This window comes from Saccopteryx bilineata, chromosome 2 (assembly GCF_036850765.1).
Source record: "Saccopteryx bilineata isolate mSacBil1 chromosome 2, mSacBil1_pri_phased_curated, whole genome shotgun sequence".
Taxonomy (NCBI): domain Eukaryota; kingdom Metazoa; phylum Chordata; class Mammalia; order Chiroptera; family Emballonuridae; genus Saccopteryx; species Saccopteryx bilineata.
Genome location: NC_089491.1, coordinates 341,161,371 through 341,179,542, shown reverse-complemented (window position 1 = coordinate 341,179,542; position 18,172 = coordinate 341,161,371). Strand labels below are relative to the sequence as shown.

At 42.6% G+C, this 18,172-nt stretch overlaps 1 protein-coding gene across 3 annotated transcripts in view; it reads left to right on the top strand.

The window, feature by feature from the left end:
• Window positions 1–16,178, top strand: part of ZC3HAV1 (zinc finger CCCH-type containing, antiviral 1) — a 55,017-nt gene extending 38,839 nt beyond the window's left edge. For 2 of the 3 annotated variants that reach the window (XM_066262414.1, XM_066262413.1), the window contains exons 9-13: window positions 2,207–2,309; window positions 4,822–4,909; window positions 5,982–6,106; window positions 6,808–6,941; window positions 11,193–16,178. In XM_066262414.1, the coding sequence (XP_066118511.1) occupies window positions 2,207–2,309; window positions 4,822–4,909; window positions 5,982–6,106; window positions 6,808–6,941; window positions 11,193–11,458 (716 nt within the window). In that variant the 3' untranslated portion in view covers window positions 11,459–16,178. Of the gene's footprint in view, window positions 1–2,206; window positions 3,052–4,821; window positions 4,910–5,981; window positions 6,107–6,807; window positions 6,942–11,192 lie in introns of those variants that run through there. The other variant, XM_066262415.1, reaches the window with a different exon arrangement.
• The last annotated feature ends 1,994 nt before the right edge of the window (window positions 16,179–18,172 follow it).

Here is an 18,172-nt window from a genome sequence, read left to right as displayed (position 1 = left end):
GTCCGATGCGCTATCCAGTGTGCCACCTCCTGGTCAGGCTGTTCCTGCAATTTTCTACATGTATGTTATAGTCTTTAAAATGGGTAAGATCAAAAAGAAATTAACGTGCCCTGGCCGGTTGGCTCAGCGGTAGAGCGTCGGCCTAGCGTGCGGAGGACCCGGGTTCGATTCCCGGCCAGGGCACACAGGAGAAGCGCACATTTGCTTCTCCACCCCTCCGCCGCGCTTTCCTCTCTGTCTCTCTCTTCCCCTCCCGCAGCCAAGGCTCCATTGGAGCAAAGATGGCCCAGGCGCTGGGGATGGCTCTGTGGCCTCTGCCTCAGGCGCTAGAGTGGCTCTGGTCGCAACATGGCGACGCCCAGGATGGGCAGAGCATTGCCCCCTGGTGGGCAGAGCGTCGCCCCTGGTGGGCGTGCCGGGTGGATCCCGGTCGGGCGCATGCGGGAGTCTGTCTGACTGTCTCTCCCTGTTTCCAGCTTCAGAAAAATGAAAAAAAAAAAAAAAATAAAATAAATAAATAAATTAATTAACGTGTATATTAAGTGCAGCAATGTATGCATGTGGACCAAGACTAGAAGGCAATAGAGAAAAATGAAAATCTCTTGGATAGTGAAATGAAAAATGTCTTAAGTTAAACTTTTTTTCCTTTGCTGGTGGTCTGTCACTTAGTTTAAAAGGGTGGTGGAGTCCTGGCTGGTTGGCTCAGTGGTAGAGTGTCAGCCTGGCATGCAAGAGTCCTGGGTTTGATTCCTGGCCAGGGCACACAGGAGAAGCGCCCATCTGCTTCTCCACCCCTCCCCCCTCTTCTTCCTCTCTGTCTCTCTCTTCCCCTCCCGCAGCCAAGGCTCCATTGGAGCAAAGTTGGCCCGGGTGCTGAGGATGGCACTGTGGCCTCTGCCTCAGGTGCTAGAATGGCTCTGGTTGCAAAAGAACAACGCCCCAAATGGGCAGAGCATCGCCCCCTGGTGGGCATGCCGGGTGGATCCCAGTCGGGCGCATGCGGGAGTCTGTCTGAATGCCTCCTCGTTTCCAACTTAAGAAAAATACAAAAAAGAAAAGAAAAGGGTGGTGGAGAAAGGAAACCAACATTCCAAGTTCCTGAGTTATCTTAGAATAAGGTTTTTTTTTTTTAGATTCAGCTATGTTGTTGTGTACAGTATTTCTTCCCTTTTCACTGCTGAGTAATATTCCACTGTCAGACTATTTCATGGTTTGTTTATCCATTCACCTCTTCAGGGATATTTGGGTTGCTACTAGGAGCATTCAACTGCAACTCTGTGTGGATATAAGTTGTCATATTTCTTTTATTTATTTATTTGTTTGTTTATTTATTTATTTTTACAGAGAGAGTCAGAAAGAGAGAGAGATAGGGACAGACAGACAAGAATGGAGAGAGATGAGAAGCATCAATCATTAGTTTTTTGTTGTGACACATTAGTTGTTCATTGATTGCTTTCTCATATATGCCTTGACTGTGGGGCTACAGCAGACAGAGTAACCCCCTGCTCAAGCCAGTGACCTTGGGTCCAAGCTGGTGAGCTTTGCTCAAACCAGATGAGCTCGTGCTCAAGCTGGCGAGCTCCGGGTCTCGAACCTGGGTCCTCCGCATCCCAGTCCGACACTCTATCCACTGCGCCACCACCTGGTCAGGCCAGTTGTCATATTTCTTGGGTAAATTTACCCACTGCTGGATTGGTGTGCATTTATAAAAAACCACCGGGCTGGTTTCCAAAGTGGCCACCAGCAATATACAATAATTTCCTTTTTAAAGCAATATCTGGCTATAGCTTGGTCTAAAACATGCATGAATTGAAAATGACATTTCATAGTTGATGTACAAAAAAACACTTCAAAATATATAATTATGTATATAATGATATGTCATCATTAATGGCTGGCATAGGGGAGCTCACCTGTGTGACGTCTGGTTATCTGACTGCCTAGCTCTCCTCTTTACCATCTGGCTTTGACTCACAGGTCAGATTGACTGTTAATATCTCATTTCCCTCTTTGTTTTCTGGGACTTATTAAAAGGGCAGTGAAGAGTACAAGTTTTTATCATGAGTCATTCTATTTGTACAAATACGTACAGGTTAGACAAGAGCATTTGCTGTGTTACTTACTAGTCTTGGAAAAATAACAAATCATTTTCTTTGACTAGTCCTTATTTCTCATTTGTTTTCTCCCCCCCCCCCCCCATCTAAAGGGATGATTCAGACAAACATAGCTACCAATACCCAGAAGGATGTCCTCAGAAGGCCTATATTCGTGTCTTCCCTGGAGGTGGAGCGGATGAAAAATGGGCCAGAGTAAGTGTTCTGGGCTCTGCTTGCCAGCAGGCGTTTGAGATGGTCACGCGCTGATTCCACCGCGTCACTCCTGAATCTGGAGCCTGTTTTCTTGAAATGTTCCTGCATGCCTTACGTGGCAGTTTCCTTTTGCATTGCCCATGAGTCAGGGGCTTGTGAAGCAGCACAGTGTGTGACCCAAAAGATGCTAGAGCAGCTGATCTATCTTGTCCTGTAACTGACAGGGGGCTTCTAGTTAGTCTCTTTACTGGTGGGTGGGGTCTAAGCTTCTGAAGCTGTGGATGCCTGGATTAAGGGCGTGTGCCCGGGAAATCATCAAAGGTGCTGAGTTTTGTTTTGTTTTGCTGTGGGTTCTGTGTGTCCTCAGTTTTGTTGAGGGAGTTTATAGAGGGTGGGAAGCTGAGAAAGAAATGGAAAGAAAAAAGGGTTGAGGTAGCTGCCTGAGATAGGGAGATTTAGAGGAAGATCAAGCCCACCAAGGGGATGTTGGAAAGAAATTTTGTTGGGGGGCGTGTGCAATGTAGCAATGTAACTCTCGTCTGTGCGCTCATGAAACTCAGTAAAATCTGCATGATTCATGAACATTTTTTGGAGTTGGACTTTTCTTTTCTCCTTGGGTGATATGCGATTATGTAAAACAGATTTCAAAGCGGGCGCGAAATCAAAGTATTCTCATTAAGTTCTTTTTGGTCGTAGTAGGAATTAAGGTATTTCATGAAAGAGGGAATTATGGAAAGGATAAACATGGCATCCTAAGGAAAACATTGTGCGAGCATTCAAGGGTGGGAACTGAGCTATTCTTAGGGTCTCTGGAGTGGGAATCGGTTTTTTTCCCCTTTAAATTGGAGGTTTTTTTCAAAAAAGAGTTTTATTTTTTATTTAATTTTTTCACTATGGAAAATGTCAAGGTTAGAGAAAATTGTACAGTAAATTTCTATGTGTCAGTGGGGTGTTATATGGAGAAGCCTAACTCCAATGAGTGTTAATATTTTATCATTTTTGTCTCATTTGTCACCACCATCATTTTTGGCTGAAATATTTTCATGTAAATGTCACACATATCATTTCATTGTAACTACTTCAGGCGTGTCTCACAGTTCTAAAAATGTTGTACAATACTGTTAACCCACCTAACTAATTTGGCAATGATTCCTTAATGTCATCTAATACCAAGTTCATGTTTTAATTTCCCCCATTGTCTCAAAAATGACTTTTAACCATTGATTTATTCCATCTTATATCAAAAACAGGATATGAACATTTCATTTGCTAGATTTGTCTCTTAAACCTCTTAATCTATTAGTTTCCCCTCTTCTGCATCTTTTTTTTTTTTTTAAGAAACGAGGTGATTTGTCCTATGGGATCTCCCAAATTTAAAATATAGCAAATTGTATTATGGGGTAATTAGAGTATAATTTCTGTGAATTAATGATTACATTTAGAGAACTGATTAGATTGTTTCCCTTTTTAAGTTCAAGAATACCTACTATATAACCGGTGCTTTCCACTCCCTGTCATGTATTATGAAGAGGTCCATAACATCTGGTAGTTCTATTTTTAGTGATGAAGATGGGAGTGTAGGTTCAAGTGATTTCATCCTGATCCCCCCCTTATTATAACATTCTCCATCTGATCTTGTGCTTAATGATTTTAGTAGCTATTGGTGGTCAGTGTTTAGATTCATTATTTCCTGAGGGTTTTCAAAATGGGGTTTTTCTTTCTTTTTTTTTTTTAGAGAGAGAGAGGAAGGGAGAGAGACAGGAATATTGGTCTGCTCCTGTATGTGCCCTGACCAGGGATTGAACCAATCAGCTCTGTGTTTCAAGGTGAAGCTCTAACCAATCGAGCTATCTGGCCAGGGCTACAGAATGGTATTTTTCTACTTCTGTCAATTCTTCCACAATTAATAGCAGTGATTTGTCTATGAAGATTTTTCCCTCTTGTATGGTTACCCTGAAATACAGTTCATAGGCAGAATATACTTAAATGTTTATTATTTGACAGAGAAGAGGAAAGGGACATTTACTTAATGCCAACACATTAGGACTTTTGAAGATTGAGCAGAAATGTAAAAAGAGTCAATGCATTTACATTTTAAATGGGTAGGGAAATAACATTTCATTAATTTACCAAAGTTTGAATAATTTCTGTCTTTTTAAAAAGCATGATGATTTGCCCTAGCTGGATAGCTCAGTTGGTTGGAGCTTTGTCCCGAAGCTCAGAGGTTGCCAGTTCAGACCCTGGTCAGGGCACATACCAGAACAGATTGATGTTCCTGTCTCTCTCTCTCTCTCCCTTCCTGTCTCCCTAAAATCAATAATATAAACAACAACAACAACAAAAAGCATGATTACTGGTACATTTATATCAGAAATATGCAGGGATATAGCCCAAAGCAAAATGCAAAGAAAAAATTAGCAGAGAAATCTTTGCTTCGTGGCTGGAAGGACAGAAAGCCACTTGGGCTTTGGGCCGGGGGACCAGGTGAATTCTTACTCTCTCTTATTTGTAGCTCTCAGCCGGCACAGAGCCAGCCAGAGCCTTCGGCACCGACATTTCCTCCTCCGCCCCAATATTCTCCCCCGTTGAAGAGCTACGAGGTACTTGGTTTTTACTTTTGTGTGGGTGGATTATTTGAAGGTGGGGAAAAGCACTTTGTTACAAATGTCTGTATTTGTTTGAATGAAAGAACAATTGCTTCTGTAAAACTATTGGATCAAGATTCAGAGGCAGGCAGCCAAGTGGTGATTGTGAGACTTCCCCAGGGAGTGACCACCCTCTGCAGGGAGCCTCCTTGTTTCCAGCGTGGTGCCACACGGGGTCTCATTTGGGCAGACCCCCGTGTCAACCCTGTGAGATAGACATTAGTAGCTTACGACATGGGCAAGAAAACTGAAATTCAAGTAGGAAAGTGTCCTGTCTGTTAGCTGGAGCTGAAAAGCTGGTTTCGAAGGAAGGCACACAAACTGTGCCTCTCCTTGTCACCTAGCCTGGTTAGGGTTAAACTTCCTAGATTGTTCAGCATCCACATCACTCTCGATCCTGGGGTACAGGCTGCCTTGCTTGAGCTGCATGGACACCTTTGATGCCTCTGCCCTGTACTGGCTTTAGGCAAGGAATTCGCCAGATCACTGGACTAAATCAGACACCTCAGGGTCCTCCCTTTACCATTAGGCATAATGCAGTGTTAGCCACATCGGCCTGAACAGCCGGGCCCAGTGCCAGATGAGGAAATCTAAGCCAGCTTATCCCACCTGCTGTCAGAGGCCTGGTGAGGGTCCTCCAGGGCCATGGGGGTCACCCATGTGGACATAGCATGCTTTAAATCAGTGGTCCCCAACCTTTTTTGGGCCATGGACCGGTTTAATGTCAGAAAATATTTTCACGGACCAACCTTTAGGGTGGGATGGGTAAATGTATCACATGACTGAGACAAGCATCATGAGTGAGTCTTAGATGAATGTAACAGAAGGAATCTGGTCATTTTTTAAAAAATAAAACATTGTTCAGACTTAAATATAAATAAAACGGAAATAATGTAAGTTATTTATTCTTTCTCTGCGGACCGGTACCAAATGGCCATGGACCGGTACAGGTCCGCAGCCCGGGGGTTGGGGACCACTGCTTTAAATGGTTCCCATCTCACATTTTTATCTTTTTTAAATTTTTTAGTTGTTTGGGGCTAGTGCTTTGGAATATGCCAGAATAAGTGAGCATTTTAAAGCGACTATGAAAAATGCCAAGATCGAAAGGATCATGAAGATCAAGAATGCACAGCTCTTGAATGCTTTTGACAGGTTGGTGGCCATGAGGCTAAGTTTCTTTACATGGCATTTATAAGGGTTAGTTAAGGTCTGTCCTTTAAGATTTATATTTACCAGTGCCTTTTAGTAGTCAGCAGTTTCTTCAGTTTCTAGTTTTCATCGTGTAAATGCAAGCCTCTCTCATCTTTAGTTTTACAGTTCAGTGAGTTCATATGTCTAGCATTTAAAAGGTCTCATCATGCCCTGGCCGGTTGGCTCGGTAGTGTTGGCCCAGTGTGTGGATGTCCAGGTTTAATTCCTGGTCAGGGCACACAGGAGAAGCAACCATCTGCTTCTCTTCCCACCCCCTCTCTCTTCTCTCTCTCTCTCCTTCTCTCTTTCCCTTGCTCCACCCATTCTTCTGAAGCCATGGCTTGATTGGAGAGATTTGGCCGAGTGCTGAGAATGGCTCTATGGCCTCTGCCTCAGGTGCTAAGAGCTTGGTTGCTGAGCAATGGAGCAACGTTGCCCCAGGATGGGCAGAGCATCGCCCCCTAGTGGGCTTGCTGAGTGGATCCTGGTAAAAAAAGAAAATCTCATCAATTTTTTTAAAGCTGTTGTCTTAATGTAAGTAGTTCTCATTCTGAATGCCGCTGAAATAAAATTTTAAGACAGACTATAGTTGGTATTGATGTTATTAACCAGGGTGGGAGAGGAATGTTCTCGATGTTAAGTTTCATATTTTCCTGTTATAGCAAAAAAATGAAGATAAAGAAGAGCAACGAAAAAATGCTGTTTTGTGCAACCAGCCGCGTCAATGTGGATTCTATCTGTGCGAATAATTTTGACTGGATCATGCATACAATTCCTGGAGCCACATATGGAAAAGGTTTGTGCTGGGATAGAGAAGCCTATAGGTCACAGGTCATAACTGGCTCATAGGTCATAACTCAGGCTCTACACATGCTTCCGGGATGAGGTAGGTGTATGTAATTACTTTGTATTAACCAGAATGTCCAGGCTCTCGCAGTCATGGAGAGGAAATGAGCTCGCCTTAACTTTAAGTGCCCAAATTAGAGTGGTAAATTGACTTGGGACTGGATTACTGCCCTTTGTCCTGCTCCGTCTTCTGTTTTTGGAAGAGAAAACTTCCCTTTTTCATGAAACACCTTAGTTCTCTGAGACACTTTGATCTCATACATGCTTGCAAAGTACGCCACCTGCTGGCTGCATTGTCTACCATGATTACTAAGTTCTGGCTGTGGCTCTTCCTGGACCTTCATCCTTCCCATCAAAGCCCCTTGAAGTAGCCTTCTACTGCTGTGGATGGGTTCACCAACAGAAATGTGGTAGGTTGGTGATTTTTGTTTGTATTATGGTCATTTTCTACTTTATCTACTGGCCCACTTTATACGACTGTAAAAAGATCCCGATGGAGATACTTAGTCTCCCAAATATAGGCTCATTTTGGTCACACATCAATAAGAAAAAGACATACAATACAATGGGTAGGGGGAGATGAAAAAAACAGTTCCCAGAGCCTGACCAGGTGGTGGCGCAGTGGATGGAGCATCAGACTGGGATGCAGAGGACCCAGGTTCGAGACCCCAAGGTTGCCAGCTTGAGTGCGGGCTCATCTGGTTTGAGCAAGGCTCACCAGCTTGGACCCAAGGTCGCTGGCTCTAGCAAGAGGTTGCTCGGTCTGCTGAAGGCCCGCGGTCAAGGCACATATGAGAAAGCAATCAATGAACAACTAAGGTGTTGCAACCGCAATGAAAAACTAATAATTGATGCTTCTCATCTCTCTCCGTTCCTGTCTGTCTGTCCCTGTCTATCCCTCTCTCTGACTCACTCCCTGTCTCTGTAAAAAATAAATAAGTAAATAAAACTTAAAAACAAACAAACAAAAAAAAAAACAGTTCCCAGAAAAAGCATATGAAATAATGTCAATAAGCGTATAAAAAGATGCTTGATGTCACTAATATTTAGGGAAATGTATATTAAAATATAGATTTTTGGCCCTGGCCAGTTGGCTTAGTGGTAGAGTGTCGGCCGGGTATGTGGATGTCCCGGGTTCAATTCCCACTCAGGGCACACAGGAGAAGTACCTATCTGCTTCCTCACCCCTCCCCCCTTTCACTTTTCTCTCTCTCTTTCCCCCTGCAGCCATGGCTCAATTGGGGTGAGTTGGCCCCAGGCACTGAGGATGGCTCCATGGCCTTTGCCTCAGGTGCTAAGAAGAAATTGGTTACTGAACAATGGAGCAACGCCCTAGATAGGCGGAGCATTGCCCCTTAGTGGGCTTGCTAGGTGCATCCCAGTCAGGGTGCATGTGGGAGTCTGTCTCTCTGCCTCCCCTCCTCTCACTGAATTAAAAAAAAAAATGTAGATTTTTATTTTTTGCCCAGTATATTGATAAAAATTAAAGCTTAGATAATATACAGTGTTGGCAAGGATGTGGTGAAACAGGACTTTCTTCATTGTTGGTGGTAAAGTTTTTAGACCATTTTTACAGGGCAATGAGCAGTATCTGTCAGCATTTAATATGCTCATGTCCTCTGACTCAGCCATCAGAATTTTGCCATCTGTCCTACAGAACTACTTATACAGATTCTCAAAGGCATATTTACTGGGATGCTTTAGAAGCATTTATTTAGAAGTGTTTTTGGTCATAGCAAAAAAGGGACTTCAACCTATGTTTTTATCAATACAGGAGTAGTTCAATTCAATTATACATCTACATAATGGAATCCTATACAGCTATGAAAAAGAATGAGGTAGGGTGACACAGCAAGACTTCTAGGACTAACGTGGAAAAAAGAGTTGTAGAACAGTTCGTATAGCATGATCCTATTTATGAACAAATAAAAATAAAAGCACATTAGCGTATGAGTGCAGATATGTATGTCCATGCCTGGGAACAGTTGTGAGAGAATTCCCACCAAGCTGTTAACTGTGTTTGTGAAGGAGAGTGGGACCGGAAATGGCAGGTCAGTATAGATGGACTCTTGTTGTTTATTCTAAATATTGCTGAACATCATTTACCCAGAATACCCAGAAGCTGACCTCTACAGGATAAGCAATACTTCAGGAATTCAACATCCGAATTATGAAAAAAGTAATTAAAAAACATCAATGAAAAAACTGTTAAACACTTGTTACCATAAATCTAACACTTTCAGTTTACTTATTTTTAAACAGAAAATCAGAATTTTCAATGTGTTGTTATTTCCTGTAAAAGAGCAGAAAAGCATCTGGTAATGACAAAAAAAAAAAGGGAAATTGTAATTTTTCAGGAAATTGTTGTTGACTTGCTGAGTATGGAAACTTAACTGATTTTTTTTTTTTCTAAGTGAGAGGAGGGGAGATAGACAGACTCTCACATGTGCCCCAACCAGGATCCACTCGGCAATCTCTGTCTGGGGCCAATGATTGGACCAACTGAGCTATCCTCAGTACCCATGGCCATGCTCAGACCAATTGAGCCACTGGCTGTGGGAGGGGAAGAAGGAGGGAAAGGGGAGGAGGAGGGGAAGAGAAGCAGATGGTTGCTTCTCTTGGGTGCTCTAATCAGAATCAAACCCAGGACATCCATATGCTGGGCCAACGCTCTATCCATTGAGCCAACTAGCCAGGGCCAAAACTTCAGTGATTTTCAAAGGTTGTTTTAGATTTGTGGATGATGGACCAACTAACTCTCTTTGATAGGCTCTGCCAGGGTCAATTGCTTGCTCATGTGATACCTTTTCCTTTCACATTTTTCAGGACCTTCCCATCAGTAGTAAATACTTTTGTCCCTGATAATATTAAATGGCCTCTGCTGGAATATCCTTGGCTCATCTCTTATAGTTCAATTCACCCTGCATGAATTGCATGAAGTGGAACGTTGTGATAACTGCCACATGGTCATTGCCCCCAGTGCCTCTCACCATCATGGTGAGCTCTGCACGTTAGCAGATGTTTCTGTTATTCCAGCAGGGTTATACACTATATTCAAGTTTACTTGTATAATAAACATTTCTTTAAGTACAAGGGAAAGTTTATAGCAGGGGTTCCCAAACTTTTTACACAGGGGGCCAGTTCACTGTCCCTCAGACCGTTGGAGGGCCAGACTATAAAAAAAAACTATGAACAAATCCCTCTGCACACTGCACATATCTTATTTTTTTTTTTTTTAACTTTTTTTTTTTTTTTTTTTTTTTTTTACAGAGGCAGAGATAGACAGGGACAGACAGACAGGAACAGAGAGAGATGAGAAGCATCAATCATCAGTTTCTCGTTGCGCGTTGCGACTTCTTAGTTGTTCATTGATTGCTTTCTCACATGTGCCTTGACCGTGGGCCTTCAGCAGACCGAGTAACCCCCTGCTGGAGCCAGCGACCTTGGGTCCAAGCTGGCGAGCTCTTTGCTCAAGCCAGATAAGCCCGCGCGTGACCTCGGAGTCTCGAACCTGGGTACTTCCGCATCCCAGTCCGACGCTCTATCCACTGCGCCACCGCCTGGTCAGGCTGCACATATCTTATTTTAAAGTAAAAAAACAAAATGAGAACAAATACAATATTTAAAATAAAGAACAAGTAAATTTAAATCAACAAACTGATCAGTATTTCAATGGGAACTATGCTCCTCTCACCAACCACCAATGAAAGAGGTGCCCCTTCCGGAAGTGCGGTGGGGGCCGGATAAATGGCCTCAGGGGGCCGCATGCGGCCCGCGGGCTGTAGTTTGGGGACCCCTGGTTTATAGGTATCAATTAGGTATTATTGACATATGCTTAATCTAGAGTTTTTCAATCTTTTTCATCTCATGGCACACATAATTACTAAAATTCTGCAGCACACCAAAAAATATATTTTTTGTCAAATCTGACAAAAATAATAGGTATAATTTTGATTCATTCACACTGGTCAGCTATTGTTGTGTTGGCTGTTGTCATTTTTTAATTTAACAATCTAAGAGAAAAGAGGTCAGTGACCCTGACTGAATAGTCAGGTACTGCATGTTTTAAAAATTCTTATAGCTTGCTGGTTGAAGATCACTGGCTTAATCAACGCTCTTCATCTAATTATGTGTAAATAATCTCATAAACTATATACCTTCTTTTATAATAATTCTTAACCATTCTTTTTCTTATTTCTAGGAACTTACTTTGCAAGAGATGCCGTCACTGCCCATAAAAATTGCCAGTATGATCCCAAAAACATCGTTATGTTTGTAGCCCGAGTCCTGGTCGGAGAGTTTATTGAAGGAAATAGGAGTTACACGAGCCCTCCTCCACGGTTTGACAGCTGTGTGGATAAAAGGGTGAATCCTTCCATTTTTGTCATCTTTGAGAAAGATCAGATTTACCCAGAATACATGATTGAATATACCGAAGCAGATAATAAAGCCTGCGTGATTAGCTAGCGATGATGACTACGTACGTCGTCATAAAGGATGCCATAACTATTCCATTCACTTCTCGAACCAGATGGTCCCATATAATAGTTAAACTTCTTTACATTTCCTCGCTTAGCTATCCAATGCCTTAGATCAGTGGTTCCCAAACTTTGCTGCACATTGGAATCATCTAGAAACGTAAAAATAAAATTAAAAAAAAAAATCCCAATGTCCAGAAAGCATCCCATTCCAACTAAATTACTGTTGGCTGTAGTGACAGCCAGTAGCAGAATGCATCACCAAGTTTGGGAACCACTGTCTTAGATGTGACTGATAAGGACTGATTTCTCAAACTTCTGTGGTGGCAGCAGCCTTTCCCTCCCAACTACTCTTATAGTTTACTGTAAGGAATGGTTCTATTTTGGTTAAATTGAAAAAAAAAATTAACTTGGGAACATGGAGAGAAATCTAAACATGCCTGTTGAATTAAGGACATAAGACAGTCCAGTCTTGCCTGACCAGGTGGTGGCGCAGTAGATAGAGCACCGGACTGGGATGCGGAAGACCCTGAGGTCACCAGCTTGAGTGCGGGCTCATCTGGCTTGAGCAAAAAGCTCACCAGCTTGGACCCAAGGTCACTGGCTCAAGCAAGGGGTTACTCGGTCTGCTGAAGGCCCATGGTCAAAGCACATATGAGAAAGCAATCAATGAACAACTAAGGTGTCACAATGAAAAACTGATGATTGATGCTTCTCATCTCTCTCTGTTCCTGTCTGTCCCTATCTATCCCTGTCTCTGACTCTCTCTCTGTCCTTGTTAAAAAAAAAAAAAAAAGACAGTCCAGTCTTGGATGGAAGATTGTGAAAAGTTGGGGGGGGGGCACTTAGGTAGGTGTGGGATGGGGGGTAGAAGTAAAAGTAATTCAAATGCCATTACAGAAATAGCTACAGTACTGGACCATTGTAGTGAAACTGATTTGGGGCATATACTTCGTTATCTTTGCGTTTATTTAGGGGACTCCATCCAAGTCAACTCTGGCATCCAATAACAAGTTGCCATGTGTGGCTCAGAGAGAAGCACCAATTTGAGTTAATGGCCCATTGGGGCTCTTTAATTATGGCCAAGTAGATATTTATATTCTAATCAATATGATTCCGGAGAAGGCTTTTCTCAGGTTGGACTTGCATGAGGGGTGTGTATTTTGAGAGTCGTGAAAGTTGCAACCAAAGTCACATGAGCATGACTGATAAATCTCAGTGCTCCCGTAGTCGTTCGCTATGGCTGATGAGGCTCACACTCACATAGGAATTGGGAGCAGGGCCCTCATGTTGAAGAATGGGCCCCCTAAGAGGGTGAGATTTGTTTCCTGGTGAGCTCAGAATCAAAACAATGCCTCAAACACGCCTTGCCCCTGCAAGGGGCTTCTATAACAGGTTGTATAGAATTGTAGTACAGTCAGTTTTTAGAGCAGTTGAGGTGCCTGGACCAAGTTCCTTATTATGAATCAGGTTTTTCCTTTTCATACATTTCATCCCAATTTCCAATTTTTCCTGTTCTAGTTCCTTCCAGCAGACATGTTAATTAGCATTAGAGATTTTATATCAGTCAGATTTTTGATCAGTCCAAAGAACGTCACAACCCCTTGGCTTAAAGGGCTCCCTCGGTAACAAATGTATAGAGGTTTTTTAGCATAGGATTATTTTCTGGGAGGCTTGCCATAAGTAGTTACCCTCATTCATTTAGTTTTTTTTCATGGTAGCTTTTGTTTTGGGGTTTTCATTTCTTGATCTTGACCCTCATGTTGCAGAGAGGTAATTTATCCAACTCCATTCAACTGCTCATTAGACATCTCTGGTTGGGTATGTCTCAGGCATCTCTACGTAGGCATGTCTGAAACAGAATTCTCAATCTGCCTCCCTCAAATGAACCAGTTCCTCCCCAGGATTTCGTATATAAGTTTCACCCACACATCTGCTCAAGCAGACATCCAGAAGTCATCCTTGACCCCTTCTTCTGCCTTCCCCTATGCATCTAAGCTGTTCGCAAGTTCTGTTTTCCTTCTTAATTATCTTTGTCCCTTCTAAGTTGTTCTTTACTTAGCAAAAATGGTCATATTTAAATTTTTTTTTACTTAATATTTTTTTAAGTGAGAGGAGGGGAGGTAAGAAAGACAGACTCCCGCATGCACCCCAACTGGGATCCACCCAACCTGGTAACCCCTGTCTGGAACTGATGCTCTGCCCATCTGGGGCCATGCTGTCAACCAAACTACTTTTAGTGCCTGAGGTGGAACTTTCACAGAGCTATCCTTAGTGCCCAGGGCCAACGTGCTTGAATCAATTGAGGTATGGCTGCGGGAGGGGAAGAAAGAGAAAGAAAGAAGAGGGTGGTAAGGAGGAGGGGAGGAGAAGCAAATGGTTGCTTCTCCTTTGTGCCCAGACCAGGAATCAAACCCAGGACTTCCACACACTGGGTTGACACTCTATCACTGAGCCAACTGGCCAGGGCCAATAATAATCTTTCACAGCACAAATCTGATCATGCCTTTAGAATAAAGTTCAAAGTCATTATCATGGCCCCACATAACCTCCCCCTTCCCTACCCTCCATCATTTATTTTCTTCCCCACGAGCTGCTCTGGATCTCTCTCAGTCCTTTGAGACCCTTTTCACGAAGCTCAGTGGTTCTCAACTAGCATTCCTGCCTTCTTCTGTTAATGACAAATACTTTGTAAAGTATTTGTTTATTCTCAAAGTGCATTTCAGTGGTAACATACTCTACCTATGTATAATTTTAGAAATAAACTTAAAATTAAATGGTATTAACATAAGAGGGAAATAATAAAGAAGTATATAACTTGGGTAGGACTATACCAGCAGACCTAATTAGGTAGTCAGATATTTACATCTACTTACAGTGAATAATTTGAACTTCAAAGAGGGCAGGAGATCAGAAGTTGTTTTATACAAAGAAGTGTGGGAAAATGAAACAGCAGGGATACTAGTGGACATTAGAATAAAAACTAGTGAGCCTGACCAGGCGGTGGCACAGTGGATAAGAGCGTCGGACTAGGATGCAGAGGACCCAAGTTCAAGACCCCGAGGTCGCGAGCTTGAGCGCAGGTTCATCTGGTTTGAGAGAAGCTCACCAGCTTGGACCCAAGGTCTCTGGCTCCAGCACGGGGGTTACTCGGTCTGCTGAAGGCCCGCAGTCAAGGCACATATGAGAAAGCAATCAATGAACAACTAAGGTGTTGCAATGCGCAACGAAAAACTAATGATTGATGCTTCTCATCTCTCCGTTTCTGTCTGTTCCTGTCTATCCCTCTCTCTGACTCTCTCTCTGTCTCTGTAAAAAAAAAAACCCAAAAAAACAAAACACAAAAATTAGTGACACAATAACTTATTTGCATAGCTAATACTTGTTTCTATAAGAACACCTTAGTGGAAATAAAAATACTATGCAAGAAAATCTACAGATTGTCGAAATGGAGAAATTATATTTTTGCAGACGAGCTGTAGGTCATACATGAATGTCTAGTGAGACATTCAAAATTCGTATAGGGTGCAGAATAATTTCTTACTGTGAGGAACTGTCCAATGTGTTGCAAACTGTTTGGCATACTTGGCTCTCACATATTAAATGTCAGTCGCACCCTCCCCCCCCCTCAGTTATGGTGACAGTCACAAACCCTATCAGATCTAGTCACCTTTTCCAGAGCAGATATGTTGTAACATCCCCTTCGCTGTCCTGAGATGATTCATAGTTAATACAGTCTATTTATACACATGAATTTCTTTAAAAAAATCCATTTACTGCCCTAACTCCATTTCAATGGAGAAACAGGAAGAAAGAAATTTGTAATAAACATAAACTCAATTTCAATATGTAAATGCTCAGGCATGACTATGCTATACGACATCATAAAACAGATATTTACTCCTACTTAAAGAGTGAATAGGTTTGGATGTAAGAGTCGATCAGAGGCTACTTCGTGTAAAGAAGGGGAGGAAGGTGAAAGATAGGTACAGGTGACACTAGAATAAAGACCAGTCTTAGGGTAAGTCACAGGAGACCATATACCTTATCTGTATATGGTAAGGGAAAGAGCGATATTACCTTACTTTAAATAAGGATAATAGGACAAGACAAATTACATATTGTCTAAGAGGAAAAAATGGGTTATATTCTCTCAGACAAGCTGTAGGTCTTGCATGTCCAGTGGGACATTAGAAAGTCGTATAGATATAGAATAATTCTTCGTTGTGTGGGACTGACCCATACGCTGCAGGATATCTGTTATCTCTGGTGGCATCCACTGAGTGCCAGTAATAGTCCCCAGTTATGAAACCAACAACCCATCAACTTCCGAAATACCACTGGTAAGAACCACTGACTCAGTTAATATCTAGCATCTTGAGGTTGGCTTGTTTACCTCTGGAAGGACTCCTATAGATTAGATTGGATGCTTGCCTCCCAAATCCTCAGCTTCTAAAATACTTTGTGCCTTCCTTTGTTAATTTTTAGCATCTACCCAACTTGAAAGTTGTCTGTTTTCCGAATTAGAATGTAAGCTCCTCGAGGGCCGAGTTCACTGTGCTATCCCTTATGACTAGCTGAGTGCTTTTTAAGCTAACATACATTTTGTTGGAATAAAGTAAGCTCAACTATTATATATGTTAGTAGTTGAGTTGTATTTCTTGTTCTTCTTCAAGCTCAGTTGAAGACTAATAAAAATGAAATCCTGACTTTGCTGTGCTGCCTGTATTTGCTTTATTTCTAGGTATTTCTAAAAGATGATCAGCTCAGACACCACTTTATTCAAGGAGAGATAGGGACTGTGTTCTGTCCCTTCCAGCTTTATCATTGCAGGACTCTGTGACCGTGGAGCCTTTAGCATACTGCCGGGGAAAGGCAGCGCCATGGTGATGGAGGAGTCGGTGGGCACGTCTTGTTTAGGGGCTCAGAGAGGGTGAGGCTGGAAGCTGCTAAGACACCTTTCTTCCTGTGGTCAGGGCTGGGCCCAGGGCCAGGCTGAGGCACCAAAGTTAACCCTCCCTCCTTTAAAAGCTCTTCTCATTCTTCAACCACAGAGCTTTGGATGGAGAGAGAGAGGAGGAGGCAAAGCCCTATGTGGCGATGTGGATTTGATTCAACTGAAGGCAAATTTGCCATTTGGTTTGGACCTCAAAACAATTTACAGCCAACGTGTTGCTGTCAAAGCACCCACATTCAAACAGATGAAAATGCCATCAAACTAAGCATGAGCAGGTGTTTGAGATTTTCCAATGAACTATTTGTCCTGTTTGTTTATTTACTTTGTTATAGCAGGCTCTCAAGTTTTCAGACATGTTTAATGTTGCTATTCCCCAAGGTTTTAGCCTCCCTCCTCTGCTTTTCACTCTTCATTTTTGCTGAGTCATCAACTCCCACAGCTTCAATTATGTAATACTTTGATGTCACTCATCTACATTCCTCTCCATCTTTTTCACCTCTTGGTCTGTATTACAACTGCCTACTGAGCATCTCATCTTGGATTGTCTTTTTCAAACCCAACACAATACAAGTTGAAGTTATAATTCCTCAAATCGGATTTCTCTTGCCTTGTCTAGAAATTCACTCTTCCTGCTACCCAAGCTCTTTCTAAAACACCTACAGTATGGCCAGGCACTATTTTAAGTGTAGGGATACAGCAACGACCAAGACATGAGGTTCCTACTTTCATGCACTTGGTTTCTACAATGCATAAATAAACAAGAAGGAAAATTATCAGTGGTAAATTCTATGTAGAGAACTGAGGGGCTACTTTAGATTGGGAGGTTAGGAAAGGCCTTGCTGAAGAGGAGACTTGAACTTCTAAGCTCAGAGTTGAATGACAAAAAGACCTATAGATCAGGCTGGAAGCATTTTAGTCATTCCCCAACTGGAATTCCTGAAGTGGCTTACAAAGTGTTCCATATGTGTATTTCACAAATTACATCTCAACTTAGAGTGGTCACACTTTAAGTACTCAGCAGCCATGTGTGGCTGGCTAGTGGCTACCTCAGTGAGCCTTCTTGTACTAACTACCTAAGGCCACCAGGCCCTGAACCTTCTATCACATCACACACACAGTCAACGATGTTCTAAATAAAAGTTGCAGCAGCCAGAGAATAAGAGACAGAACAATTAGCCAATTAGTAGCTGTGAGCCAGTCTGACAAAAAACTACTCACGTTCCTGTATATCTGTTGGAATTTAAGGTTAATTTCCAGGGGCTATTTCTCTGATTATCCCAGAGGCAAGAGCCAGGTTCCATAGAACCCTAGGAGACTGCGATATGTTTTTTACACGTGAACTGTCCAATCTGCTGCCCACAGCTAATCAACAGGAACAGAATTTAATTAAATTATTTCTTATTTTTTACAAAAGTTTATTCTTAAATGTACAACAGGCTTCCAGACAACACTTCATTCTAACTATAAGTGGCAAGAGATGTCATGACAGGAAATCCAGATGTTAAAAAAGGAATGGAATTGGCCCTGGCTGGTTGGCTCAGCGGTAGAGCGTCGGCCTGGTGTGCAGGGAACCCGGGTTCGATTCCCGGCCAGGGCACATAGGAGAAGTGCCCATTTGCTTCTCCCCCCCCCTTCCTCTCTGTCTCTCTCTTCCCCTCCCGCAGCCAAAGCTCCATTGGAGCAAAGATGGCCCGGGTGCTGGGGATGGCTCCTTGGCCTCTGCCCCAGGCGCTAGAGTGGCTCTGG